The sequence below is a fragment of the Ambystoma mexicanum genome, chromosome 6p (assembly GCF_040938575.1).
Source record: "Ambystoma mexicanum isolate Mex_15411 chromosome 6p, UKY_AmexF1_1, whole genome shotgun sequence".
Taxonomy (NCBI): Eukaryota; Metazoa; Chordata; class Amphibia; order Caudata; family Ambystomatidae; genus Ambystoma; species Ambystoma mexicanum.
Genome location: NC_090935.1, coordinates 941,491,383 through 941,519,340, shown reverse-complemented (window position 1 = coordinate 941,519,340; position 27,958 = coordinate 941,491,383). Strand labels below are relative to the sequence as shown.

Sequence of the window (27,958 nt, the reverse complement as noted above, 5' to 3'; positions counted from 1 at the left end):
GGTGCTCCAGGGATGGTACGGCCCGTTGGCATCCTATGCGCTCTTTCTACTGAAAAGAATTTTGGAAAGTTTCTTGGGGGCAAAGAGTTCAGTCAGCCACTGTTCCAAGAAGAGCTCCGTGTTGGGTCCCTCCTCTTTTTCCAGTACTCCGAGAACGCGGATATTGTTCCGTCTGGCTCTCCCCTCGATGTCTTCTGCCCAGTTCTCGAGTTGTGTGAGTTTCTGGGTGACAGTCACTAATAGTTTTTTCATATTCTTTATGGCGTCCTCTGTGTCTGATATGCGTCTCCAACTCTTGAGCTCATGTTCCTCATGTCCTGTCTAATGAGGGTCACCTCCGACGAGAGTCCACCCATTTTCTCTTCCCTAGAGGATCTTGATTAGTTTATGGCCTTCATTATGTCACACAGCGTAATTTGGGAGTCAGTCGGCCCCACTTCCATTTCCTCTGTTCCACTAGTGCTTGCCACTGATCCATCTTGCTTTGTAGACCGGCCTTCTTTACCTTGTCCCCATTGTGTTGTGATGGTGGGCCACAGCGCAGCGGGATTTGGCTTGAGGTGTTATGGCGGTGGGGACTGAGGTTTTGTGCCGGTGGGGTGCTTGATCTGTGTAGCGTACGGTTAGGCGCAGCACCTTTTCCTGCTCCTTTGTGTTCGGTCTTGTCTAGATGTGGTGAGCTTGGCCTCTGCAAGGGGAGTGTATCCTTGCGGCTTGTGGTGCCGGGCGTCCAGTGCATCGGCGCTGGGTTCCGTTGTTCTGTCTCCCCTCTCCGTGTCTTATTCCTGGTTTATGTTCCTGCAGGCCCCCGTTGCCAGGTTGGGGGTTATTGAGAGGGCCTCTTCCTGTGGGGCCCCTTCTTGCCCTGTCGTATTTTGTAGCTCGCAGGTCGGGGGGGGGGGGAATCCTCAGGACTATGTGTTGGGCTGCTTGCCCACTCACGCAGTGGCCGCCGGGCTTTAGGAAGAGTTTGTTTCCCCTTATCTTGCCGGTTTCAGGGTTTAGGCGTCTGTTACTTGGGGGGCAGGGGGGTTCTATCCCCAAGAGTGCCAGAGTTGTTCTGCAGCGTGGGGCTGGTGGGCGGGATCTACCCTCTGCTCCTTGCTGCGGGGCTCAGACCGCCGTTGCAGGTGAGGGCTGCCCTGGTCCTGTGGGCGCTTAGGCCGCTCACTGTGCGCTCCTGCAAGTCACATTGGGGGAGGTTTGGTATGCCGCCGGGCTTCTTTAGGTGCCGCCGTGTGTGGCAGTGGGGGAGTGCGGTGTCAATTCCCCTCCTCACCTGATCCGCGCCGCGGGTTGCACCATCTGGCCGGCTTGGAGGATGGGTGGCGGTCCCAGGATCTCTGGTGGATCTCCGGTGGGTTTTTCTGAGTCGGGTTTCATGGGCGTGACACTCTGCACCTTTGTGCGTGGAGGGGGGTCCACCTCGGTGCTTGTGGCCAGTTGGGGTGCAGCAGGGACACCAACCTCGATGCGGGCCTGCACGGGAAAAGATGGCGCCCGTCACCCTTCTGGACTTTAGGTGGTCCGTTGGAGAGGATCCCGGCTCCGATTCTCTTCGGGAACGCAGCCGTCACCAGCACGGTGCCTCCACAGTCTGGGGCTGTCTTCTGTTAGTGCTTTCTCGGCAGGGAGTCGGGATGAAAGTGCAGGATGTTTGCAGCGGCTTGGGAGCTATGGCCACTCATGTCCTCATGGTTCCACTGCACAACAGCGCCCTGTGCACCCCTTTTCTGATGGCTTCAGGCACTCCCCACCTCCGATAACCATTTGTCCGGATTTGTATGGGTGTATCCGGATGCCTTCTCCCGCTCGTAGCCAGCTGGAGGCATACGAGTGTTCCCCGGTGCTCATTGCTCCTTTTCAATGGGGGAGAGCCCTGTATACATCAGCTCCACTAGCTTCGCTGCCAGAATATCTGCGTTTCAGTCCTGTAACCAGCACTCAGTAGGATATTTTTTGTTTCAGGATATTGCAGGCGTGGGAGCTACGCTCAGGCAGCCATTCCTTCTTGCTGGTCAACAGCGCCCCCTCAGTAAGGTAAAGTTCAAGATGGTCACACGTTCTCAGATCCTTCAGGCCCTCCAACTCCAGGTTTGGATGAGTCATTGGACCTTCAGGATGCTCATTTTCATGTTCCAATCCATCTCAAGCACAGAAAATACCTGAGGTTCGCCGTTGGCAGTTCTCATTATCAGTTTCGAGTTCTGCCATTCGGGCTGACCTCCGCCCCAAGGGTTTTCACCAAACTGATGGCAGTGGTGGCAGCGAGTCTCAGGAGAGGGGACATTCCCGTCTACCCCTACCTGGACGACTGGCTGATCAGGGGTCCTGGATCCGCTCAACATCACCTGCCATTCTTTTCACAGACTGGGCTTCTCCCTCAATTACAAGTCCCACATGACACCTTCTCAAAAGCTCCAGTTCATCAGAGCTGTACTGAATACATCATTGGGAAAGAGCTTTCCACCCGAGGTGAGGGCTCAAGACATTTTACAGATGGTCTCCAAATTTCAAAATACCCAGCGTCTCCTGGCCTTCGATTTATTGAGATTGCTCGGCCTCATGGCATCCTGCATTTTTCTGGTGCCAGAGACTCGCCTAAGAATGAGATCCCTTCAATGTGCCCTCAGGACACAATGGTCCCAGTTCTCAGGAAAAATGTCAGACCTACTTCAGGTTCCAGGAAGGGTCGCACAGGATCTCCTGGGGTGGACCTGCAAGGATAACATTCTGAAGGGAGAACCTTTTTGGAAACCATGGCTGTAGATAACAGTAGTGACGGACGCCTCACTCACGGGGTGGGGAGCCCACACCAAAGATCTGTCAATCAGCGGTCGTTGGTCTCCCTCAGAGTCCAAACTACATATCAATCTTTTGGAGCGGAGGGCCATCAGACTTGCGCTAAAGGCCTTTCCGCCCTCTGTACGGGGAAAGAATGTCCTGATAATGACAGACAACACAGTGGCCATATACTACTTCAACAAGAGGTGGTGGTGTAGGGTCACTACCATTGTGCAGAGAGGTAATGCATCTCTGGTACTGGGCAATTCAAGAAGGAATCTATATCTGCATTTCAACTAGCCGGAGAAGAGAACACAACGGTGGGTGCTCTGAGCAGGCAGAGGACAGTCTCCCACGAGTGGGAACTAGCTCAGGAAATCCTTCAAGAGATCTTCACCCTTTGGGGAACCCCTCATGTGGATCGGTTCACAACCAGTGTGAACCAGAAGTGTGAACTGTACTGCTCCAGGGAATTTCCTCCAAGAGGCGCTCTAGGGGACGCATTCGTAGTGGACTGGGATTTTCCACTCCTGTATGCGTTTCCTACGGTCTCCGTCATTCCTCACGCGATCAGGCGGCTGAGAAAGTTTGGGAAACACATTATCCTAATAGCCTTTGATTGGGCCAGGAAAACGGTACCAGGACCTTCTGGACATGCACATCTGCCCTCCAATAAGTCTTCCACTAAGTGAGGACCTTCTCTCGCGAGAGGAGGGTCGGGTTCTTTATCCAGAGGTCAAGACACTCAGCCTTCACGCATGATTTCTGAAAGGCTGAGATAAAAGAATTGGGAGCTCTGCGGTGATGTAATGGAAATTTTGCTTTCGGCCAAAAGGCCAGCAACAAAGTCCTTGTGCCGTTGCCATTGGAACAAATTCTGCAGCTGCTGCAAAGACAAGAATGTGAAACCTTTTCTATGCAAAACACCCGAAGTGTTATCTTTTCTATTATCCTTAATCAATATGGGGCCCCAGGTTGGAATTATTAAGGGCTATTTGGCAGCGCTATCCATCTTTAAGCGCTCGTCAGAAAACTGTTCATATTTCAAAATGCCACTGATGACTCCATTTCTAAAGGGACTCACCAATGTGTTCCCCCATCTCCTTTCCAGGTTCCTGTTTGGGACCTTAATTTGATACTAACATTTCTAATGTGTGCACCCTTTGAACCTTTACATTCATGTCCGTTAAAGTTGCTAACATTTAAAACCATTGGCTTGGTAGCATTAACCTCAGCCCGTAGAGAGTGAATTGCAGGCACTTTCATCCAAGCCTCCCTTTACTATCTTCCACAAGGATAGGGTTGTTCTGAGGGTTAAGCCTAGATAAACCTTACCCTAAATCATTTCAGATTTTCATGCAGGGCAGAAAATTGTATTGCCCACATTCTATCCTCCACCTCAACCTGGCAAAGAGGAGGATAGATTACATAGATTGGATCCACACAGAGCTCTGAGCTTTTACATATCTAGGCTATCCAAACTTCATATTGACAATCAGCTTTTTATAGGCTATACAGGTCACAAACTGGGTCAGGCTGTGACAAGCAAAGACCTTAATCAGGTGGATCATTCTGGCAATTTCGGAATGCTACAGACTAGCGGGCAAGGATCCTCCGGAAGGATTAAGGTCCCATTCCGCCAGGGGCATGGCTACCTCCACAGCCCTGCAAAGGGGTGTACCGATCCAAAGTATTTGAGAAGCAGCAACGTGGTCTACTATTCACAAGTTCACAAAGCATTACTGCCTTGAGTCTTGCCTCGGTCAGGATGTTAGCTTTGGAAAAGCTGTCCTCCATTTGGGTAATGAAAACCATTGAAAACTATATTCCTACTCCCTCACTCCCTCAACCAAATCAAAATACTGCTTTGGGAGTCTATCAAAGATGAGGAAAACGTGGGAGGACACAATCCATTCAAAGAAAAAGTTACTTACCCTTGGTAACTTTCTTTCGCCTGGATGTTCTTCCCACATATTGCTCATAGCCCTCCCAGCCTACACCACAGTAGAATTTCCCGTGCTATTACAGCTTTCACTCCTTCAAAGTTTAGTATGGTCAAACCTGTGGTTATGCAGGTGTTTCTACTGTAAGAAAAAACTGAAATGAAGCCAATGGCCGATGCACATGCTATATATTCCTTCAATTACATCATCCTCGAGACAGAGGCCCTCGACGGACAGAGTCAACTTCATAGATGCACAGTGCACTCTACCGAAAAAGAAATTCCAAAGCAGCTGAAGCTGGATATCGAATATCAAAGTTGAGGAATACGTGGGAGGAACAAAGAAAGTTACCATGGGTAAATAACTTGTTCTTCTAATGGATTCCTTCCTCCCACAGATTCATCTTCATCTTGAGGGGACTCCAATGCCAGCACCTAAATCTGGAAGCAGGAAAACACCACCTATACCAGAAACCTCTTGAGGACCGCTTGAACAAATACATATTTGCTGATAGTAGTGTGTTGAAAGGTATCAACGTTAGACCAGTTAGGCAACCTATGTGTTAAAATGGATTCCCAGAATCAGCCCTGTGGCCAGATTGAGAGGCCGCCCTATTCTGGTTGAAAGGGAAAGACACTAATGTCTAGTCAAACTATCAAGGTAGAGTGACTGAGCAGTAAGGCTTAGACCTAGGAGGTTGTGATAGTTCGACAACATGTATACACATATTCAAATTTATGTAGGCCTTGGACATCTCTGATCCATCAAATCACAGGTAATTCACTAAACATATACTAGCAACATATGTACATTTACTTTTGGGTGTCTGGCTGCACTTTACTTCAAACACAGTAGGATCAGGATATGGAACACTGTAGTATAACAAAGCAAATGAAAAAAAGACAAGGTAATATTAAATAACTATGAAAACCTTTTTATTGCATTTTGTTTGAATAAACCTTTACACATTTGTTGAAGAGAAATAAACACATTAACAATAAAAACAAGCATCGATCATCATAGTATTCAATTGAACTGAACAAATTCAAACAAGAAACATAGACCATGAAAAAAACAAAAGGTCAGCAAGTCCTTAAAACATCCATGAAATCAAAACTTTAACCTAATAGATAAAAATAGAAATGAGACCTAGAAAAAAACATATCTATATAACCTATGAAATGTACCCCCTTAAAATTAGTAAACAGAGAACAGCTTAGCAAAGCTACAATACAGAAGCCACAGGTAGATTACCAACAATTCCAGCCTTTACGTAGCATATTCTGAGTAGACAAAGAAGAGATTGGGTTATCGAAATTCAGAGCTTTCCACTAAGCAGAGAAGTCATTTAGCCCACAACTACTGTAACTCTACTGTAACTCTACATATTTAGACGTTTAATAAAGCCTGATAGGGCCAGCCCCTCATGTATAGTCTGAGTCCATAAGCAACGTTTCCATGTAATATCCACATCGATGGATATACAATTCAGCGCTAAAGCTGGAAAATATCGGTCCCTCAAAGATTTTAGTGAATCACACTCCAGGACGAAATGTCGTACTGACTCAGGTTTGGAGAAACATAACCTACAGACAATTTCCTCCTTCTTTATAATGTTCCTCCTAAGCAGAATTTCCTTGGTCAGAAAAGGATTGCACAGTACCCCATGTAAGGTCCCACAATAGTACCTATTCAGAAATTGGAGCAGAATATTGGATGGGGATCCTCAGCGTTTATGCTCATGCGCCAGATGACTTAAAGATGTATCGGAATGAAAGTCATCCGTTGTATGACCCCAATCGAGGTCAAGCAAGGCCCTTTTTACCTTAAGGCGATAAGAGACCATAGTCTCCAAATCCAAACCAATGTCTTGTAAGATATGTTCGCATCTTACCCTCAGGGCACACAGCTCTACAGAAAGGGTTATATTTTCACCCAATAGATGATACAGGGAATCAGGTATAGGGGCCACAATTTTCCCAAAGAGGGTCAGACAGCGCCATTGCACCCTCGCCCAAAGTGAGGAAAGACCTAATTCGAATCTTAGTGCAGATATTGGCACTGTATTGGGCACGCCGAGTACTCGCCTCCATATTCTGCCATCAATTTTATCCAAGATCTTCTCCAGTTTGTTCGGCAATAATTCAAGACCATATGTTAACTTTGGTACAATCTTGCCTTCCAAACAACATTGTCAATTTGATAGTAGATCGGCCGAATTTGCGATCGATTTTTACAATCTGGTACTCCAAATGATTGGCCTTGCAGAGCAACGCCACAAGACCAATTTTGGATCTCCTATATGCTCTAAAGTTAAAACCTAGATACCTGACACCTTCAGAGAATTTCAGGGGCATCCTTTCAACATACCCCGCAGGCTGATTATTCTTAGCACTCAATTTTTTAAAGCCCAGTATTTTGGTTTTATTAGGATTCATAATAAGCCCATTATCTCTTGCGTATTCCGCTAATTTATTCAGAAGCCTTTGCAGACCGACCCTAGTGAGGTCAAAGATTAAAAAATCGTTCGCATATGCAAGTCATGTGATTTTTGCCTGTCCAATTTTAGGTGCAATCAATCCTTCCTTAGCCAGGGCATACACAACATCCGACATATAGTGATTGAATAGCCAGAGGGCCAGGACACAGCCCTACCCAACCCCCCGATAAGATGTAATTCTCCAAGATACATCCCCGTATTGACTGAGGCGGACTTGAATCCCACAATTCTCAGACTCCCCTGATAAGCCTCAGCAATCTCCCGGTAGCCCCCATTTAGCCAGTTTTGCCCAGAGTTTGCCAGGGTCTAACACAGTCAAATGAGGCCGATAGAGGCCATATACGTGCAAGCCTTCGGCCTCCTCCAAACATCTTCCTGGAGACATTTGAGTACCAACCAATTGATGTTAGTTGAGTGGCCCTTTTGAATCCGGTCTGAAACCGATCCAGGGGGTGAACCATTTTAGCCCATTCTTCCAAGTGAGAGAGAAGGAAAGCCGAGAACATTTCACAGTCGGCATATATAAGAGAGATTGGCCGATAGTTGGATCAGCCCTAATGCTGCACTTGTATATTGGGATCACATGGGCTGTACTACCAGAGAGTGGAGTTACCCCTGTTTGAATGATGTCTTTAAAGTCCAGGAGTAGAAGATTTGCCCACATATTACTATCAGCCTTAAAGGTATTGTTTGTAAGGCCATTTGGACCTAGTGCTCGGGATTTTTTGCATTTGGCTATCAGGAAGTTAATGTCACTAATATCCAAAGTAGGGTCTCACATGTTACTATCCATAAAGCCAGTTAGCACAGATGGATGAGTCATTGGGATGCCAAACCTTATCTCAAAAAACTAAACCCACTGATGCTCTGAGATAGTGTTTAATTGGGAGACTACACAATTTGGATCCTGACCATTAATAAGATGCCAGAAAGCACTAACCTCAGTCCTAATCAGGACACCCATCATGGTTTCAGCATCCTGATGCAGAATGATATTCTTTATTGACTTGGTCATTTTTTATAGGACTGATTGATTTTTCTGACATTCATGTCTAGTGCCCTCATCTATACTTAGCAGACGGGCCCCTCATATCTCTCCTCATAGATACGTTTGCAGAGGCCAAATCCCCATTATAACAGTGTATCTACCGTGACCATTCTTGTTGCTATTAATCCTAGGTAGAATACCAGAGACTACGTCCCCAATAAAATTCTGGAACATATTCATATTAAATTATTAAATTTCCAATCTAGAGTAGATTTATTGAGGGAATCCCTCAATTTATAATTCAGGGTACAGATGTTATTCTCCGTCCATCGTACTGCATTTCCAGCCACAGTCGCGGCAACATGTGGTTGCACTCTAAATTCTCTGGTATTCACCGTCAGATCAAAGGTAGCTGTTAAGATAGAATCGTCACTCCATTCATTCCTCAGTACCTTGAAAGACACACATCTGTTAATCAGGAACTAATCCAGCTAGATGTAATCCAATATGGAGGAGCTATTACCCCCCTATGCCAGGTGTGCCAATCAGACTCCTTATAATTTCGACACATACGCCCCACCAGTGGTTGTAATCCTATGCTGCACAATCCTACATGCCAAGTTCTCCCCGGTTGTTGCTTCCCAGGGTATCCAGTAATATCCAAGTCTAGTTCCCATGGATTACTCTGTGTTTCACAATCAGCATGTAAGTCCCCTACCACTATGATTCTGCCATTTGCGAACTTCCCTGATCGCTCATCAATAACTTGGCACACTCTCTCAACAAAGGTATCCACCAATGCGATACCTTTGTGCCAGTATATGTTAATGATCAGAAACTTCCGAGCCCCAACGCCGGAGGTAAGCTCCACCCCAATAAGCCAAAAGGCACATTCTCAATAATTGTCCCATTTAGGCCTAAAGTGTTTTCTATAGCAATCAGCAAACCTCCAGATGGCCTCCCCCCCCTATGCTTGCTTTTGCTAGTTGGCTAAATATCTTATAGCCATCCAAGATGGGTATAGAGGTCAACCACTTCTCTTGTAAACAGACACAGTTGGGTTCTCGTAAATTAGCCAGGCAGATAGGATTGGTAAAAAGATGTACATTTCCACGAGTATTCCAAGATTTTAAACATATTGAAACATTTTTCCACTCAGTGCCACGACATTTATGTTCATTACGGGACCATTTTCTGCCACAAGGAGGAGATAATTGTAGCCCAATCTATTTCTTTGCATTCAGCTTTTCCATTCCCGCTGCCCAAAGCTACATTACCAATCCCCCCCTGAGGGAGCACAATTCTCTGCATATCATTTTTGCGATTGGGGTCCCTCTTCCCTGTTACCTCCTGCTTAACTTCAAACCCTAGGTTTAATAACCCCTCACTGTGTGAAAATCAATTCCTTTACTAGCAAAGAGTTCAAATATACAATGCAGAAGTCCAGCTGATCTCTATCAGGGAAAGCAACTCTTAATATCCGATGAACTGATCAGCGCCAGAGATAGTATTTCTGCAAAAATTGACAAGATGTTGGACCTATTCAGGCATACCGGATAATCCGAGTCCAATACACTGCTCATTCTGATATTTGTTTGTTGATACCCCCCCGACTAGCACCATAATTCCTCAACTTTATACCAGATTAGTCCCTCATTTTTGCACTCCGTGTCAGTAATGTAGTGTGCGAGACCCCTCATATTGAATGTTGCTCGTTCAGGCCAACCCTGGATACATATCTGGAGAGCAGATGTAAGCGTTAAAGTAGGTCCTTGACTCCCGAAACCACTCTGGGGTAGTTAGATGCTGATGGCACTTCTACAGGTTCAGGCAATAGCCAAAATTTACCCTAGCCACTTCCCACACCAATAGTCGCAGGAGAGGTTGTTTTCCCAGAGTCATCATATAACCCATCATTCGAATAGGTGCTCCAACTACTCTGTTTCCATATCCAACAGAGTTAGAGAGAATCTCCCTCCATGTTACCCCCAACAACTCAGGGGGTACACCCCCAATTTTTGCTATCTGAGCAGCCGATGAAGATGCTCCATGACATGGACCCCAGATAGATCCAATCTGGTCAAACATGGCAGCCACTGAACACACCACCCAGACACCCCTCCCAAGCAAAGGGGGTAATGGGCTGCGGCCACTTTCCGATGAGCCACCCCAGGTGCCTCCCGAGTTGCCATTCAAGACCCAGCGAGGCTTTGCCCCCTGCAATTACCTTTGCTCGCTATGGGTTCGATTGGGGGAATAAGAACACTCTGCCCAAAGCTTAAGAACACTTCATTTTCGAGAGGCAGAGGATTGATTTCAGTTTGTTCTACAGAATCAACAGGGAGAGTTTTAGGTAACCCCTCCATAGTAGAGTTGCCATGCTCATTAAGAGGAGGTAACTGTTACGCTCACCTGGGTTCCACAGGGGCGCCGAACGAAGCTGGACTGCAGCGGTCTCCTCCAATGTGACTCGTAGTGTAGTGATGAGCGACTACACTTGCCCACTCAGTTTCATCTGTCTGGCACGTAGGAGGATTTTCCTAAAATGGTAATTAGCTGACCGTGGTAAAAGGGGTTAACTTTGTCTTTTCCGAAACCACCCTGTGTTCCCCTCATCATGTCTCGCCTTATTGTTAGGAAGGATGGGCTCTCCATCCTGCATCGGCGTGCCGGGGTACGTAGAAACTAGTTAACTTCACTGGTCCGTAAGCTTATGGCAGAGTTTTCACACAATGATGATTCCGAGGTAATTTTTATGCCAATCCAAAGTATAATGCAAGTCTTAGAGTTTGATTGTTTTATAGTTCACTCTTGCTCCTTTTATATATTTCTTCCCTTGCAGAATGGCCCAAGGTGAATGTTCCGTCTCCGAAAGGATTGAGGTAGCGCCAAGGTAAGAGTCAGTTTTGCACCAAGCACTAACCTTAGCAAGAGATATTTTTCATTAAGAGATTAACCAATTGTCCTCTCTATATTTTGCAGGTGTGACGCTTCTCTGGAATGAGGGACGTATGATGATGACTAGCGACACCTCGAGCGGTGATGTACCAAGTAAGTATCTTGCGGTATGAATATGAATGTCTTTTGCAAAGCACAGCTCACCTGTTTATCTTTCTTTTGCAGATGCAGATGCTCCGAGCGGCGATTTCAACAGAGTGCCTTGCGGGATCGTGTGGATGAAAGGAGCGTTGGTGAGTATGCCGCGGCGCTGCTGCTGACAGTGCAGCGCTGTAACAGATGTTTTCTTTTCCTCACAGGTGCAGCGACTACCCGATGAAAGCGACGACTAATGGTGTAGCTCCTGTTCTAATCTGCTTTTCCTCTTCTCTTTTGCAGGTTCGGTTCACGGAGAAGACGGATGTAGCTGTAGACTGGATGCTGAGCTGCAGGCACGGTGAGCGTTATGCTGCAGAGATGCAGAATAACGCGAAGCGTGCGCTGCTCTCCGGGCGTGGTTTAAATAGCCACCATAAAGTAGTTCCCAGGTAAAATAGTTCCAGTACCGCACCCAAGAAAAATAGTCCCTTGAAGAAAGTAATCCCTTCAAGGCCTCACGGTGGCCTGTACATGATTTCTCTACAGGATGTCCTGCTTAGTTTTAAAAAAGGCAATATGAGCCTGGCACCAATGGCGCCAGGACTGAGTCCATAAAGCCCCTAGGTGATCCCTTGAGCCTCCCCGAGTTCTCATGGGTGCCTGTACTCTGGGCAGATGGGTCTGCTCCTGATGTCTGGGGGCAGGCATTGTGACAGTAACCTTGAGCGGAATAAAGATGTATGCGCTGCTCTAATGCTTAATGCTAAGAATACGATTTCTACGTGGCAGCAATTTCCATTTTATCAATTTTAATTTCTTAGCAATATTTTTTTTTAGATGGGAGTATCATCAAGTGCCACCTCAGCCGGCAATTCACCTCCCAGGTGAAGAGAACAACTTCCACCTGGATCACGATCATTACTATGATCTATGTTAGGGCATGGATCAATAGGGCCCATCCAGAGTGAGCTTGTTGGAATTTGCTCCCCCCTAAGCCCTGCCAGGATAGTGGGGCAATTCGACAATTCCACCACCAAATTGTCATCAGATATTTCAATAATTTCCACAGGTCCAACAGTAGCAATAGGTTTTAGTGTTTGCCACCCCCCACTTCCTCCCCCTCCACCCTTAATCCTGCACCAACTGGCCCACATCGTAAATCAAGTCCAAGATGTTCCAATTTACTAGTCACATCCACCAGCATTAAGTTAGTGGTTTTTAACTCCGCCCAGATATTGTCATACAGCGAAACAAAGGAGCTCAGGACCATGTGCAGTGCGGAGAAAGTCGGGAGGGTCAGGCGTATACGCTCATCGACTTCCCTCAGAGTATGGTGAAGTGTTGGGGAATCACTCTGAGCACCAAAAGCACCGGATCCATCAAATTGGGATTGGGCATGGGATTCTTTATCATGTCCAGTGTTACACTTGTCTGTTAGATTCACAAGTGCCGTAGGAGGAGTCTTGTAAAGATGCATCACAAGTTTGTTGCTCAACGCTTACAGCATGATTACCTTCAATTATCTCATTATTCGCATCTAGTTCTACTGCCTGATCAGCAAACTCTATGATGTTAAGATCCGTCAAATAATTTATTCTGCAGAAATGGGCATGTGAGTTCCTAACGGAATGATCTAACATTGCCTTTACTTTCATTGTTGGGCAAGATTTCAATTCCATACTGGTTGTCGCAGCCTTGATAACAGTAATCCATGACCCGTTGACCCAGGATTGGTTTGGATCCCAAGATGGATTGAGGTGTTTTATAATGGGCCTGAGGCGTTTTAACTGGGGCACTTACTGGGTTTGGCCCATTGGGGGGGGGGGCAATGTCAAGTTGAGCCAATAGGGTCAAGGGTAATAGTCCTGGATTGAATTGATCATCCAAGTTGAATGACAGCTCTGGGATTGGATGTACGAGAGCCTTAACAGTGCCTTCCCCCTGGCTCTGCTTCTCCCCGGCAAAGCAAACTGGCGAGAATATACATAAAGAAGTCGACACCTGGGCAAGCTCTCAATAACAGAGTTCCAGGAAGCACCGCCAGGCATGTTCTCCGTCCCCTTATCATTGAGAGTGCCCTCCAATGGATCTTGCCTCATTTGGCTTCTTAATCCGGACCTCCTTGTAATAACTTGCTTAGAGTAGAGGTCCACGTGCATACGGCCAATCAGACGGAATGGAACACACTTAGAGCAGGAACCAGATCAAAGGGCAGCCCCAATTGAGAAGCCCCGCAGTCTCTGGAAACGTGCCTTAGCCGCTCATTATTTTGGCAACAAACAAAAAAAGGAGAGCGGCCCGGTTCAAAGGGGGAATCCAAAGGTAATGCCCCACAGTCCCCGGGATCGTAATTAATCAAGCAAATGGCTACAGTTCAAACCTTGATATTCTTTAGTCACCTTAAGCCTTAGGCCTAAGGACAGTCAAATGGGCCAATGAGCCTCGTCGACAGAGTATTCATATCGGACTTACTAACAAGAGACTGTGCAGTTTGTAACCATCCGATTTAAGGAAAGGAGAGGAGACTCAACATAGCCACACATGTACATGCCCCGGACAGACTGGAATAATGTAGAGGGTCCCCGACCAATGCTGGCTAATGCTGCTATCTGCCAGTAACTGCAAACTCGGTCTCAAACTCTGCTTCACTCCGAGAGTTCGGCAGGTTTATAAAGGCTCCTCCTTCTGGTGCACGCAATGGTAGTAGACCTAAAAAACAGCCTCCAGCCTCCTGCCATTAACTGCAAACTCTGCCTCGAACTATGAGCATTAATAGTTCAAAAATAAATTAGCTAAAATACAATACACAGCCATGTAAAGATAATGCCCTACACTTTAAAAGTCCTTCCCTTGCTAGAAGAGATGGTGCCTACTGCTCTTATAAAACACCAATACCACCTTGAACCTTTGCTATGAAAAAAGGCATGGCTATATGCAGATGATCTTTTGTTGGTTCTACAGAATTTGGAAGTGTCCATGCCCTGTCTGATGAGGATTTTATCTGATTATCACGTTTGTTCTGGATACAAGATTAACCGATTGAAGTCAGAAGTGTTGCCCTTGTCCAACATGTGTGATAAGACTCTGGTTACGGGGCTTGGGTTTACTTGGTGTGATGTGCGTTTGCGCTATTTGGGGGTATGGCTTACTTATCCTGTCTCCCTTATGGTTGATGAAAACAGGAGTGTGGTTGCTCGGGATAGTAGATTGGATTTGGAAAGATGGTCACTGCTTAATCTTTCACTGTGGGGTAAAGTCAATGCCCTGAAAATGAATTTGACACCCAGAATTAACTTTGTATCTAGCATGCTTCCATTGAAAATTAAATGTCGTTATTGGAGAGATCTGAATCGTCTTGTTCAGGAATTTTTATGGGACAGAAAACCACTGAGACTTAGTCTTTGGAAGTTACAACTTCCAGTCCATTTGGGTGGTTTAGGAGTCCCAAATTATAGGGCCTACCATTTGGCTTGTTCTGCTCATTCTTTTGTTCCGTTTTTGAGTGGTGAATTGAACAGCTGGGTGGTAGCGGAGTCGAATGCCTATGGGCCGTTGGGCCCCGAAGCCTTGTTGTCCACTAATACAAAGATTTCTGGAGGTAGTATGTTAACAACTTCATTTTTGCGCTCCTCATGGGTTGAAGTCTTGTCATTGCTAGGTTGTGAAGCATTTAAATGCAGGGGCGCCTCTATATGGCTGAATCCTATGATTAGGGACAATTCCAGGACGTTTTTTAGGCCTGGATGGTTCTTGATGGGTATTAAACAGATCTCTGATTTGGGAGCTGATGATCGGTGGTTGACGGCGGCTGAGTTGAGGGAGAGATGGAATTTTTTAGGTTTATCAGACTCTGCTTATAGACGCCTGAAAAGGTCTGTGGGTGAGGTGGACTGGTCAGCGTCTTTGGATGTGAATATTTTTCTGGCCGATTCTAGTGGGAAGGAAGGTGGTCTGGCCAGTAGGCTATACAAGCTAATCGTGTCACATTATCAAAGTAATGACAATTTGCAGAGAGTTTGGAGTGAGAGAATTGGGTCTGAGATTGATGTTGATGCCTGGCAGAATGTGTGGTAATGTCTCCTTGTGTTCGCTGAATCTGAGTGAAAGGTCTCGACAGATTAAGATTCTGAATCGTGTGTATTGGTGTCTTGAAATACTACACAAAAGAGGCATGAAGGACAGTGATGATTGTTGGGGTTGTGTTCAGGAAGTCGGGTCGTTGGAGCCCATGCTATGGAGCTGTGTGCAGGTCAGAGATTTTTGGGATAAAGTCTGATGTGTGTGACAGGATTTCGGGTGGAAGGTCTGTCCTGGATTTTAGGACGGTGATCCTAGGTGATGATTCAGGGTTGGCTGATGTCAGCTCTGCACTTAAAAAGTGTTTTTTTAGGGCTTTCATTGTGGCCAAGCGGTTGATCCTCCGAGGGTGGAAGGGTAGGATCCCTCCTTCATTTGAGGAATGGGTCCTGGAAATGCACTGCCTGTCCAGAACGGAAAAATTGATTTACAAATTGAAATGTAAGCTGTCTTTATATGAGAAGATCTGGAATTTGTTTAATGTTTCTTTTTACTTTTCCTTCTGTAATTTCTGAGTTTTGTCATGATATCGTTTCTGTACATACTTGTAAATAAATACATTTTTAAAAAAAAACATTTCAGTATCTATGCAGACTGCCCTTGGCACAGCACGCCTTGCCTATTCCTACACTCTTATTTACATGACTATATTCAGTTTAACAGTTCTACTGTACAGTCACTGGCAGAACATTCATCTCTGTTAGTTTCTAAAAGAAATAATTCTGTTCAATCTTACTTTAAAAACTTCTAATGTTGTTGATGCTTTCCCTAGCCTGTGAGGTTAAAATTTAAACGCTCCCACCTGTGATTCTTCAAAGAAGCGACTCTCACAGATACTGATGACTTTTTACTTATGAGACGGTTTCTCTGGACACTGGATTGGGCCTAAATTAAGGAAAACTATAACACAACCTGTCTCTGAGTTTCTAGGGATGAAAGGCAGTTAAAGAACCCTATGACCCAACCAAGTACTCTAGCTATTGTTCCCTCAACCAATCAGATAGCCCCAGCATTCCTCCATCTTAGCTTGGGAAGCCTTCAATGTTTAGCCTTAAGGAAACACCATCCAATTCTATGAACCACTACAGGCGTATTCCAGCTACCAGCCCCTCTACCTCTGCCAGCCCTGACAAGAACACCCTTGTCTTTATATAGAAAACAGTATTTGGAGGCTTACAGGAAAGTGCCGGCAACTCGTTTACCCTGTGGGCTGACGATATTGCCATTAGTAAAACAGTTTTCAAAGTTAATAGTCTTATTGGCCATGAATGTATTGGCTTAAAAGGGATGTATGTTAGAAATGTTAACACCAGGTTATGATCCCATATAGGGACTTGGAAAGGAACAGGTGGTAATACATTAGTAAGACCCTTTAGAATATGAATCCTGCTTTGAAGAGCGCTTAAAAACAGACAGCACCACCAGGTAACATTTAATTATTCCTATCTGGAGGCCCAGATTCGCAAGATGTAATAAAAAATAAAGCACCATAGGTCTATCACAAAGAACAAGGCACACATTCATATCCCTGCACCAACTGCCGAATTTGTTCCAGCGGCAGCGGTACAAAGATTTTGTAGCTGGCCTTCTGACCGAAAGCAAGATCTCCATTACTTCATATGGGAGGTCCCAATCCTTGCATCTCAACCTCTCTGAAACCATGCGTGAAGGTTGAGTATATTGACCTCTGGGTGGAGAACCCAACCCTTCTCTCTTGAGAGAAGGTCCTCTCTTTGTGGAAGACGCATTGGAGGGCAGATGGACATGTTCAGAAGGTCCGGGTACCACGTCCTCCTGGCCCAATCTGTAGCAATTAGGATCATGGCTTTCCCGAACTTTCTCATCACGTGAGGAATGACGGGGACTGGAGGAAATGTGTACAGCAGTGGAAACTCCCAGTCCACTATGAACGCGTCCCATAGAGCTCCTCTTGGGGGAAACTCCCTGGAGCAGTACAGTTAGCACTTCCAGTTGATACTGGTCGTGAACAGATCCACTTGTGGGGCTCGCCAAAGAGCGAAGATCTCTTGAAGTACTTCCTGAGCTAATTCCTACTCGTGTGAGACTGTTCTCTGCCTGCTCAGAGTGTCTGCCGCTGTGTTCTCCTCTCCGGCTCGGTAAACTGCCAACAGGGAGATTCCTTCTCGAATTGCCCAGAACCAGAGCTGCATTGCCTCTCTGCAGAGTGGTGGTGACCGTACGCCTCCTTTCTTGTTGAGGTAGTACATCAGGACATTCTTTCCCCGTACAGAGGGCAGGAATGCCTCCAGCACTAGTCTGATCGCCCTCAGCTCCAAAAGGTTGATGTGTAGTTTGGACTCCGGTGGAGACCACCGACTGCAGATTGTCAGATCGTTGGCGTGGGCTCCCTACCCAGTGAGTGAGGTGTCCGTCACTTCCGTTATCTCTGGCCATGGCTGCCAAAAAGATTCTTCCTTCAGAATGTTGTCCTTGCAAGTCCACCACAGAAGATCCTGTGCAACTCTGCTCAGAACTTGAAGGTGGTCTGACATCCTGCCTGAGAATTGGGACCATTGAGTCCTGGGAGCCCATTGGAGGGATCTCATTCTCAGGCAAGCCTCTGGCACCAAGAAAATACAGCAAGACATGAGACCGACAAACCTCAAAAAAAAAAAAGACAAAAAAAAAGAAGAAAAAAATAAAAATAATCGAAGGCCAGAAGACACAAAGTACTGTGGAATTTGGTAACCATCTGCAGAATGTGTTGAGCCCTCACCTCGGGTGGCGAGTTTTTTTCCAGAGAAAGCATCCAGGACTGATGCAATAAATTGGAGCTTTTGAGATGGTACTATGTGGGACTTCCTGTAATTGAGGGAGCAACCCAGTCTGTGGAGTGTGGCAGGTTACACTGAGATGATCCTCGGCTTGTTCGGGTGAACGTGTCCTCGTCCAGGTAGGGGTAGACGTGAAATCTCCCTCTCCTGAGACTCACTGCAACCACCGCCATTGACTTGGTGAGAGCCCTCAGGGCGTAGGCCAGCCCGAATGGCAGAACTCAAAACTGATAATGAGACACCCCAAACGCGAACCTCAGGTATATTCTGTGCTTGTGATGGATAGGCACATGAAAGTAAGCATCCTGAAGGTCCAATGACACCATCCAGTCTTGGAGTTGGAGGGCCTGAAGGATCTGATAAAGGGTAATCATCTCATTTTTGGAAATGAGAAAATATGTGGGATTACCAACCCTTGTTCCTCTCCGCTACAGGTACTGGGTTCTATAGCACCTTTCTCTAGCAGAGTCAAAATGTCCTGCACAATGAGCGGATCTGAAATATTGAAAGATGTTCCCCGGTGGATGATCCGGAGACCTTTTTAGAAAAGTTTAGCAGTAACCTTGGGCTACTGTTTCCAGTGCGCAAGCATCTGAAATAATGCCACGCCATTCTATCAGATGCTGAGAAAGTCTGCCTCCCACAGGGGTCTTGTGGGTTAAGGCTTCAGAGTGGTTTTGAGGAGGCTGAAGTGGCAGCTGAGGGTAAAACTGCTACTGCTTGGGCTGATTTAGCACCTCTCCCTCGTCCACCACAAGGGAATATTCTCTGACCTCTATGACTGGCTTGTCCCTCTTCCTCTTCCAACTGAGTAGTAGAATCTAAAAGACTTACCGCTCCAGGATATGGAACCGGGGTAGGAATGTTGAGGCTGTCTAAAGGCGACACTAAGATTTAGCCTTAGCTTTTGAGGTCGGCAGCTTTTCCAAAATTTCATCAGCCAGGCTACCAAACAGCCTCGAGCCGTCAAAGGTTATATTGAGGAGTCTACACTGCACAGCCAATGCAAATCCAGACTTTCTCAACCACGCAAATCTGCCAACACAGTGCTAGTTGCGATGGACCTGCTAATTGTATCTGCAGTATCCAGACCCGACTGGAGGCATCCACGCATTGCCTCCTTACCCTCCTTGATGATGGCTAGGAAGCCGTCTCTTTCTTCTCCTTCTGGGATGTGGTCAGCTGCCATAGTTAGGCAGTCCCACAGGGTAAATGTAAATGTTGACAAAGCACAAGTTGTGTTAGTTGATTTTAAAGCCATACTTCCAGCAGTAAATATTTTTCTTGCCCAGGCATCCACCCTCTTATCATCCCTATTGGGAGGGAGAGAAGGATATGCTGATTGCTTGGTAGATGTGGCAGCCTGAACCACCAAACTCTCTGGTGTTGGGTGCTTAGTGAAGTACTCTGGGCACTGCTGGATGGCATATATTATTTTGCAAAATGTTTTTTTACTGCTGCTGCAGTATCCAGTGTTTCCCAAATAGATGAGACCCTTTTTTGTAGAGCAATATGAAGGGGCAAAATTGGATCTCTCTGGGGACGCTGATCCAAAATATCGGTTAGGTCATTCTGCTCTGAAGACGGTGCAGGTCTGCTCCAACCTATAAATTCAACCACCTTTCCCATTAGTAGCCTGTATGAGGAGTCAGACTGGTCAGTAAGATCTGGTTTATCTGGAGAGGTATCTATACCACTGGCTGATTGTCGATTATCAAACAGTCTTTTAACCTAGACTCTTCAGAAATTAATTCCTCTGGCACATTTGGGGTGCCAAATTGTAGGTCACATGGTGGTGTATTGTCGTCTGAAGGCTCATTGTCTTCATAGTCCGAAGTTAAGGACTTAAAAAAATCTTTTTTCGGTAAGGGTTTGAAAATCTTTTCCTGACTAACTATTGGCTTCGACAATTTCAAAGAAAACGTCGACAATGACATCGAAGTCGGAGTAGATTTTGTCTGAGTCGACTGACTGGTGTCGACAGCTCTGAAACCGATGGCGTTATTGAGGCCGCCTGAGTTGCCGACTTTTTATGTTTCTTCGAAGGAACCCTTGGTGGACTGGATTCCTGGCTTGTCGAAGCCCTCGACGATTTCTCTACGGATCGATATTTCTCTCGATGTAATTCCAGCTAATGGCTCGGATTCGAAGAAAGATTTTAAAGGTTTCGTCTTTGACTTCCCTTTGCCGTCTTGATGCAGATCGACAGGGGCATGGGCTTTATGCTTGTCCTTCGAGGGGGTCAGAGCTGTATTCTCGAAGATTTTAAACATTTCTTTACGAAATGCATGCCATTTAGCTGGGGAGTCTGACTTATTTGGACATTACCTCGGACGAGAAATCACTAGAGGTCGTAGGGGACCTGTGATGCCGTTTCTTGGCCTTCTTAGAAGAAGGTGACTAAGAATGGCACAATCAACTTCTTGATCGAGATCTTTTAGACCTTTTCCATTGAGGAGAATCTCTCGACTCTTCTGATTTTCATTTGGAACTCTTCGAAGGAGACTTCAAAGGCAACCGCCCCACCGCTAATTTACCTTTATGCTCCCTCAGCGCCTTTTTTCGGTCATCGCTTCACAGGAGTTACAGTCGGAGGTACGGTGACCGGTACCGAGACACCACAGGCAGATGCAGTGGGGGTCGGTGATCGACATCTTCGATCCGCAGTATAGACACTTCCTGAAGCCCGTCTTGGGCGTTGATGGAGCCGATGCAGAAGACATTTTTGTTTCCGAAAATTTGGGGTGAAGTTCAGTGAAGAACCGAAGCGTGCTGTAATTAAGTAAATAAGTGTTAGCTCGGAAAAACTGAAATGAAGCCAACAGGCACTGCATGCGCTATTCATACTGATGATGATGTCGCCAGTCGAACGGAGGCCCTCGACGGACATCGACTCGACGAGACGGCGCACAGCACTCCCTGTCAAAGAAAAACAAAAAACCAAAGCAGCGGCAGCTGGAAGGATAATTATCATAAGATGAGGAATACATGGGAGGACACAATCCAATCGAAGTATAGTTCTTAGAAGTCGTTCTCCCAATCTCACCATCTTGAGGGTAGCCCGGAGGTGGGCATGGAGGGGGAATCATTGACTAGAACTTCACCAAATCCTGGTCCAGCAAGGCAGAGGTAAGGCAAGCCCCTTATGTCGGTTAAACCCTAGGAAGGTGAGGTGGGGGGTGTTAGGTAAGGTTTTCATAGAAATGATAAATCTTCCTAACCTGTGTCAACCTCAGAACTTTTTGCTTTTCTGGTGGATTCTTTTTACTTTTACCTATTTCGACACTCACATAATCTAACTCTTTATGTGTGTCATTTTTAATTTTATCATGACAACTTTTGGCACATACTGCCTATTGTTGCTTGGTTGCCCTTGGGGTTCCCCTTTTAACTTTCTCTAGCTAACCTTGTGAGAACTACTGTTCCCAAGAGTAGAAATTATCTTTGGACCCTTTTTACATTTTATTAGGCGAGATCAGCACCCCCATCTTGTGTGGAGTGTTGGGGAGATACAGAGTATCCCCTATCTCATTCTAAATGTATTTATGTTACAAGGACAAACTTACCTTTAATGGCTGGTGAAAGTGAACCTTTTTATTAATTCGGTGCACCTTTACCACGGGCTGTTTCCACAGCCCCGGTAAAAGCCCTGTGGATGCTCAGGTTACCGAAATGGCCCGGGTCTTCTTTTCTCACCATTTTGGTGTTCCTTGTCCTTTCTTGTTCCTTCCCCTGACATTCAGGCTGGGAAATTCCTTTGTGTTAACTTTATCTTTGGCTGAAGTCCTGTGGACTCCCCGCCCAGGTTCCAGAGTGTCTGTGAAGGCAGGAAGCGAGGGAGGCATCCATAACACTGCAGTCCTTTGTCTTCCAGCCTGAGTTTGACAATCCAGTTCAAACTCGGAGGCTGGCTTTCCGAAGGATTGCCATCCCCCAACTTTGAATGTTGCAAGGCTGTTTGATTGGCTGTGATCCTGCATAAAAGTCTTATCCTGAAAGCTGAAGAAGTCGACCACTGAAACCAAAAGGGAAGAGGATGATGAAGGAAACGCGGCAGAGATGATTTCCAGCGACCGGAGAGCCTGCTGTGTTACCGGAGCCTGCTGTAGCCCTTCCTTCCAATCGACCTGGTGAATCCCGAAATGGACACCCCGGAGCCTGGTGAGACCCACTAGACTTAAGAGGACCTGCATTTTGAGCCATCCCACACCGTGCTGCAACATTGCAGGGCTGCAATACCCAAATACCCTGGGACCTCGAGCCATTGTGCGGTGTACAGTCTTCCGAATTCCGAATCTTGCTGAAGCTTTGTGGGCATCCTGCTGGACTGCCAAATACATGAATCGAGTCTGAAAAGTCCCCTCGTAGAGTGCCGAGCCTTGAAAACGACGTGAATACGACCAGCGATATCCTGTCTACTTCTGTGCTCCTGAAAAAGACCAAATCCACAGAGCCGCATCCAGCCGTGGGGAAAACCTTGCATAGAGCCTTCCCTGTGATCCTTGATGCAAAAGTCGTTCCAGTGTCCTATCTGTCTTCTTGATGAAGGAATTCCAACAACAGGGTTTTTGGCTGTAGATCCTGAAGTCCTCTTCCTGCAAAATATTCTTCTGTGCTGGCTTGAGTATTTACTTATCTTAAGTATCTTATGATTCCTGTGTAGTTTTGGGGTATTTACTGTGATTGGGACACCCCTTGTCCAGTTCACACAGGCACACTGCTGAAATCTTACTAGGGTGTATTCTCTGAAGTCCCTGGACGCTCAAGTAACTCTAAAGTAAAATACTTACTTGTTTGAAGAGTCTAGCTCTGGACGCCTGAACTTTTCCTGCAACTGAGCCCTATCCCACCCTGCCTACCAGCTGGCTCCTAGACCACTAGGGTCCCACTTCTGCCTCTGAGAGAACTAACGTACTAGAATTGGGAAAGGCTGGATACTTTAAGTGGTCTGCCTTGGAAAGTAAAACAACTGTTGAAATCTTTACTTACCTGTAAATAAGTTAGTTGGTAACTTTAAACTCTCACAGGGAATAGTTACAAAAAGTTATAACTTACCATAGGATTTACTTACCTTGAATAAGCTGTGTGCCTTCTTAAATAAGTAATCGCTAAGCCGTGATTCCTTAGAAACTGTCTTGCCATTCTAACTGAAAGTAGACTGAAGGTTAAGTTACGTACCTGTGAATTGGGTCCCCTCTTCCCAAAAGCAATGCTGCTGTTTCACTTTATTATTCCTGTTAGGATAATTGTATGAGTGTCCCTAATGGGTCTTGCTTCCCCTGACTTGCTGTTAGCCTGTACAGAATAAGACTGCTTCGGTCTTAATTACCTTTTAGGTTGCTGGTAGATCCTTACAAAAGTATATAGGTTTAACCTACCTTGAGTAGAACTGTGTTGTCTTAAAATAAGTTAGAGTTATTGCTTCCCTTAGTCTGCGAACTGAAAAGCAACTAACTGAATATTATGGCCCACGATCCAACTCCCCTAGAATAACTTATCCTGGATAAGAGTTATAGGTATTTACTGTTCCTAGAATAAGTGCTCCACTATTCAGAACAGTATCCTGCCGAGTTGATTTACTAAGTGATTTATTGCTGGGTGTCAAAATGTAACTGACAGGGTCTACTATCCTTGTATTACTGTAAAGTAATGAGAGTAATTTATGGTTTTACTCCCCAAGAATAGGTGTGACCGAGACTGAATATGTATGAAAAGGTTTGACTTACCTAGACTAATGTTAGTTCTCTAAATAAGGTATATGTGTTGGTCTGCAAACTTTAATGCATAGTGTGTTTTTATAATTGTGGTTATATATAATGTGATAGCACTTATTTCCCCCAATATTTATCTGGGTCAAGAGGTGTAGACAGGGTAGGGCCTGAGCGGGCAAGGCCCACCCATAATCTGTAAATACCCACTCAGCAGTGCTGTGTGGGCATTTATAGATGCTAATGTTCCTGTGGTGGGCCCAGCTACTTTAGCTTCAGGCCCCACTTGTTAGACAATCCTGGCTATGCCTCTGTCTGGGTCTACTTGTATTTAAATAAACCATTTATTTTTACAATACATAGTGTGTCAGTGTTTCTTTGGACCATGTGTATTACCATTTATTTGTACATATTCCACAGCCCTCTCTCCCTCCTAAGAGAAGCCTGGCTGCTCAGTCTACTCTACCCTGAACTCAGGTGGTACAGCCTTATACTCAGAGTGGAGTCTTGTACTGCTTCAGTTGAATGGTTTTACTAAGCCCTTTGATGGACTTCAGAAAAACTGTACTAGCAGGGGGGTAGAAAGAAGGTATGTTAACTTATCCCCTGTAGTCCGAGTCGCTCAGGGACCACTTCAGGGGTTACTGAATCTCCTGGGACCCCATGCTTCGTGTCTTGGTTCAGATGGGGTTAGGGGAGGGGTCTATGAGTCACTGGAGTAGAGGCACTTTCGGCATTTGGATTTAAGTCTGGTTAGCCTGTGGATCTGTGCTCTCGAGAGATGGTTCTTGGCACTAGAAAGCTGAACAACCCTGGTACGATGAAGAACCACCACAATACAGACAACGTCAAAAGACACTCAGGACGCAATGCAGGCAGAATGTGGTGGAAACAAATAAGCAGGCTCTGCAAGGCTCCTCTTTATGCTGGAGGTGTAAATGCAGGGAAATAACCGACACCGTAATCGATGCCTTTCATTTATTTAGAATTTCTAAAGAGGTTCCCCTATTGGCATTGCAACAACACATTATGATAGTCAATAAAGGTGGTCAACTTTACTATTAACGTGTGTGTACTCGTGTTACTGTCTCACAGTGGGACAAACTTGTTTCAGGGTTCTTTCAGTAGGTTAACAACCTTAATCGTAATAATCTGGGGGGAGGAGCTTGTGCTGGAGAATGAATATTACATGTTCATGTTCTCAATCAATTGTAATGATAAAATATCTTACAAACCTGCTGAAGGTTTAATGCTGATTATCTCAACTCCTTCAGGTAACTTTAGTGCTTGACTGTAAACGCTCTCAGACAAGAGTGTCATCTTGCTCGTACTCTGAAGATTTGCTCTACATGTCTGGTATCGCTGTGTGAGAGGAGACTGGACCCTCTCTCCAGGAGAGGAGCAATACGAGTCATCTTCTTGTACCACATTTTCAGAAACATTGGCGTCTGGTGCAGTGTCTGTAAAAGTCAAAAAAATGACAATTGAAAATGTGATCACCTCAGGGAAACCCAACTATATAAATGCTGAAAAAGCTCAAACGGCGTAGGAAGAACATCGGACTAAAATGGTTTGCATATATTATCTATTCTGGTTTGCTAATCGACAATCCTGCCATCATGTTGGCATTTTCATAGACTGGATTGCTGCAGAACCTGTAGGATTAATCAATCATCCAATTGGTACCCTGTTTTACAACTTGAAAGAAAATATCCTTGTCTACAATGTTGAACTCTTAGGATATAAATATAGCAAGTGGAATGTTAGTAGCCTTCAGTACATATTATATTTTGTCAATGCCCTGACATCTAGGTAGTTGCCAAAACTAGGTGAAAAACTACAAAATGTTTAAACAAAGATTGTAGGTTTCTTCTAACATGCAGGTTTCCTCTTCTACCTAACTTTCAGCACAAAAAGCATTCCCATTAATTGTATTTTCAACATTTTTGTAAGAATTTTTTCGCTACGATCGTCTTCCATTTTGTGGGCCGCTTTCAAGGCCTTAAAGTGTAAGCGACATCAGAGAAATAGGTTGTTTAGTGTACAAGAAAATTATACCAGCAAACACTTTAAAGGTATTGCTTCTAACATGTGAGCGGTTATACAGCAGCCAGCACTCTGAGGGGTACCGCTCATTAATCATAATGTGTATCACATCCTGTGCGAGTCACCGGGGTGTCAGTCAGACCCTTAAGAAATGTGCATGTATATGATATGGCATTTATAACGAGCCTATACACAAGTGTTTGAAGTCGTGACAAGGCAAGAGAGGGGGAACAGAGGGAAGACAAAGATAACGATCCTACTATGTCAGGTGTCGGGTGTAATTCAGATTGCGCAAGTGCATGGGAAGGGGGAAGTGCAGGGAGTAGGGGAGAGGGGACGGTGCACAACATGGGATAATAGAATAAATAATTAGTAAAAGTACGGGCAGCTGGTGTCAAGTGCGGTTCTTAATTTATTTTTAGGACAGTTGTTGGTAGGGCTTGTAGAGCTAACTGACCCACGTCTGCAGCCTTCGTCCAGACCCATGGGTCCTCTCCATCTGCAATCCATTCATGCATATGACTTGAAGTTGCAACAAGAAGCATATTAAGCTTTGGGGATAAAACCACCTTGACCATTTTCATTTTGACCCACAGTTACATTTTTAAAGTTCTCAAACTATAAAAGGTGCCCCCCCAAAGTCTTCCCATTAAGTCTGCTCTATTGGTTCTTATTGTGGTCGAGATATCAGATGGGATCCATACCCCTAGATATTTGATCTTCCTCTGGCATCAGGAAAGTGGGAACCCCTCCACCCTATATCATTTGCACGTTTCCGTCAGAGGTAGCACCGCAGATTTCAATCCTTTCACCTCATCCCGGTTGTACATTGTAAAAAATTAATAAAGTGAAGCCAGATCATCAGCTGTGCTTTTTAACATAACATACCTAATTTTGTATACAGATGTGTAAATTTGCACTTACACGTTAATTAAAATGTGTTCTGAAATCCTGCACATAGGCAGAAGAATAAATGACCTACCCCTGGTAATGTTCTTTCTAACTGATTTCCCTCCCATGGATTTCTCATCTTAGATATATTTGCATTCTGCTTGTGCACTCTGAAAAATGTTCAACAGCAGGGGGCGCTGTGCAGCATCAGGCTTGTTGTCCCGCGACGGTTGTCATTCCCGCATCCAGGCAGGCCATCAATGATGGTATAAACAGCAAGCACTGCGCCCTTTGCCTCAGTTCCTAGTTGTTCCCTCTTTTTGCTTGGCCGTCTTGAGCAATGAAATAACCCACATGGGCATTGCAAGAGAGCTGCACATAAATGTGCTCAAAGTCAGAGGGGTAGGCTGAGAGGGCGATGAGGAATCTTTGGGGGAACATCCATCAGAAAGAACATTATCAGGGGTAAATAATTTGTTCTTCTAATGGATTGTGTCCTCCTACGGATTCCTCATCTTAGTAGATAGAAGTGTATTTTTGTGAAGTTTTATTTAGCACATAATATTGCGCAAAACCGCCCTTCCTAAGCAAGCTTCCTGGCCAGACAGGGTGCTGAGGTTCTCACTAGTGCGGATCCCCCACTAAAACCCTGCCTAGAGTCACCTCCCAGGTGGCCAGGAGAGGGCAGACGCCTTCTGATCCCAATCCTGGGGGTGGTGTACTGCGGGCGGATAATCTGGGTGGAGATCAGGCCCTGGGAAGTGGGGAGATTTCGCAGGGCGAGATCTGGCATTTTTCCTTGAAGGGGAATATATTTACCCTGGATTTAGAGGAGGAATTGGCTTATTGCCATTTTGATATATCTCGACCTCCTATTAAGGATGAAAAGGTAAATGCTAAAGAAGTGACTCAATCTAGTGTTCTACCCCAAAAACCAATCTTTTATAATCCCCCCCCCCCCCCCCCCCCCAAGTCCCCATATCCTCCAAAATGCCAAGGGTATCCTAATAGGAAAGTTGAATATGTGCCTTTTACTCTACCAACTAACTCTAAAAAGGTTAAACCCTCTAACTCCTTTATTAATAACATCAAGGGGGGAAAATCTATTCTTAAAACTTTTTAAAGAAGTATAGAAATTGAATTTTCCCAAAGTGGACTGCATGTCCCAGAACCCCTCAGGGACTGTTTAA

The 27,958-nt window shown here is 45.5% G+C and overlaps 1 protein-coding gene across 2 annotated transcripts in view; it reads right to left on the bottom strand.

The window, feature by feature from the left end:
* DMXL1 (Dmx like 1) overlaps positions 1-27,958 on the bottom strand; it is a 1,868,248-nt gene that overhangs the window by 1,111,287 nt on the left and 729,003 nt on the right. For both annotated transcript variants that reach the window (XM_069625559.1, XM_069625560.1), the window contains exon 17: positions 25,067-25,291. In XM_069625559.1, the coding sequence (XP_069481660.1) occupies positions 25,067-25,291 (225 nt within the window). The remainder of the gene's footprint in view (positions 1-25,066; positions 25,292-27,958) is intronic.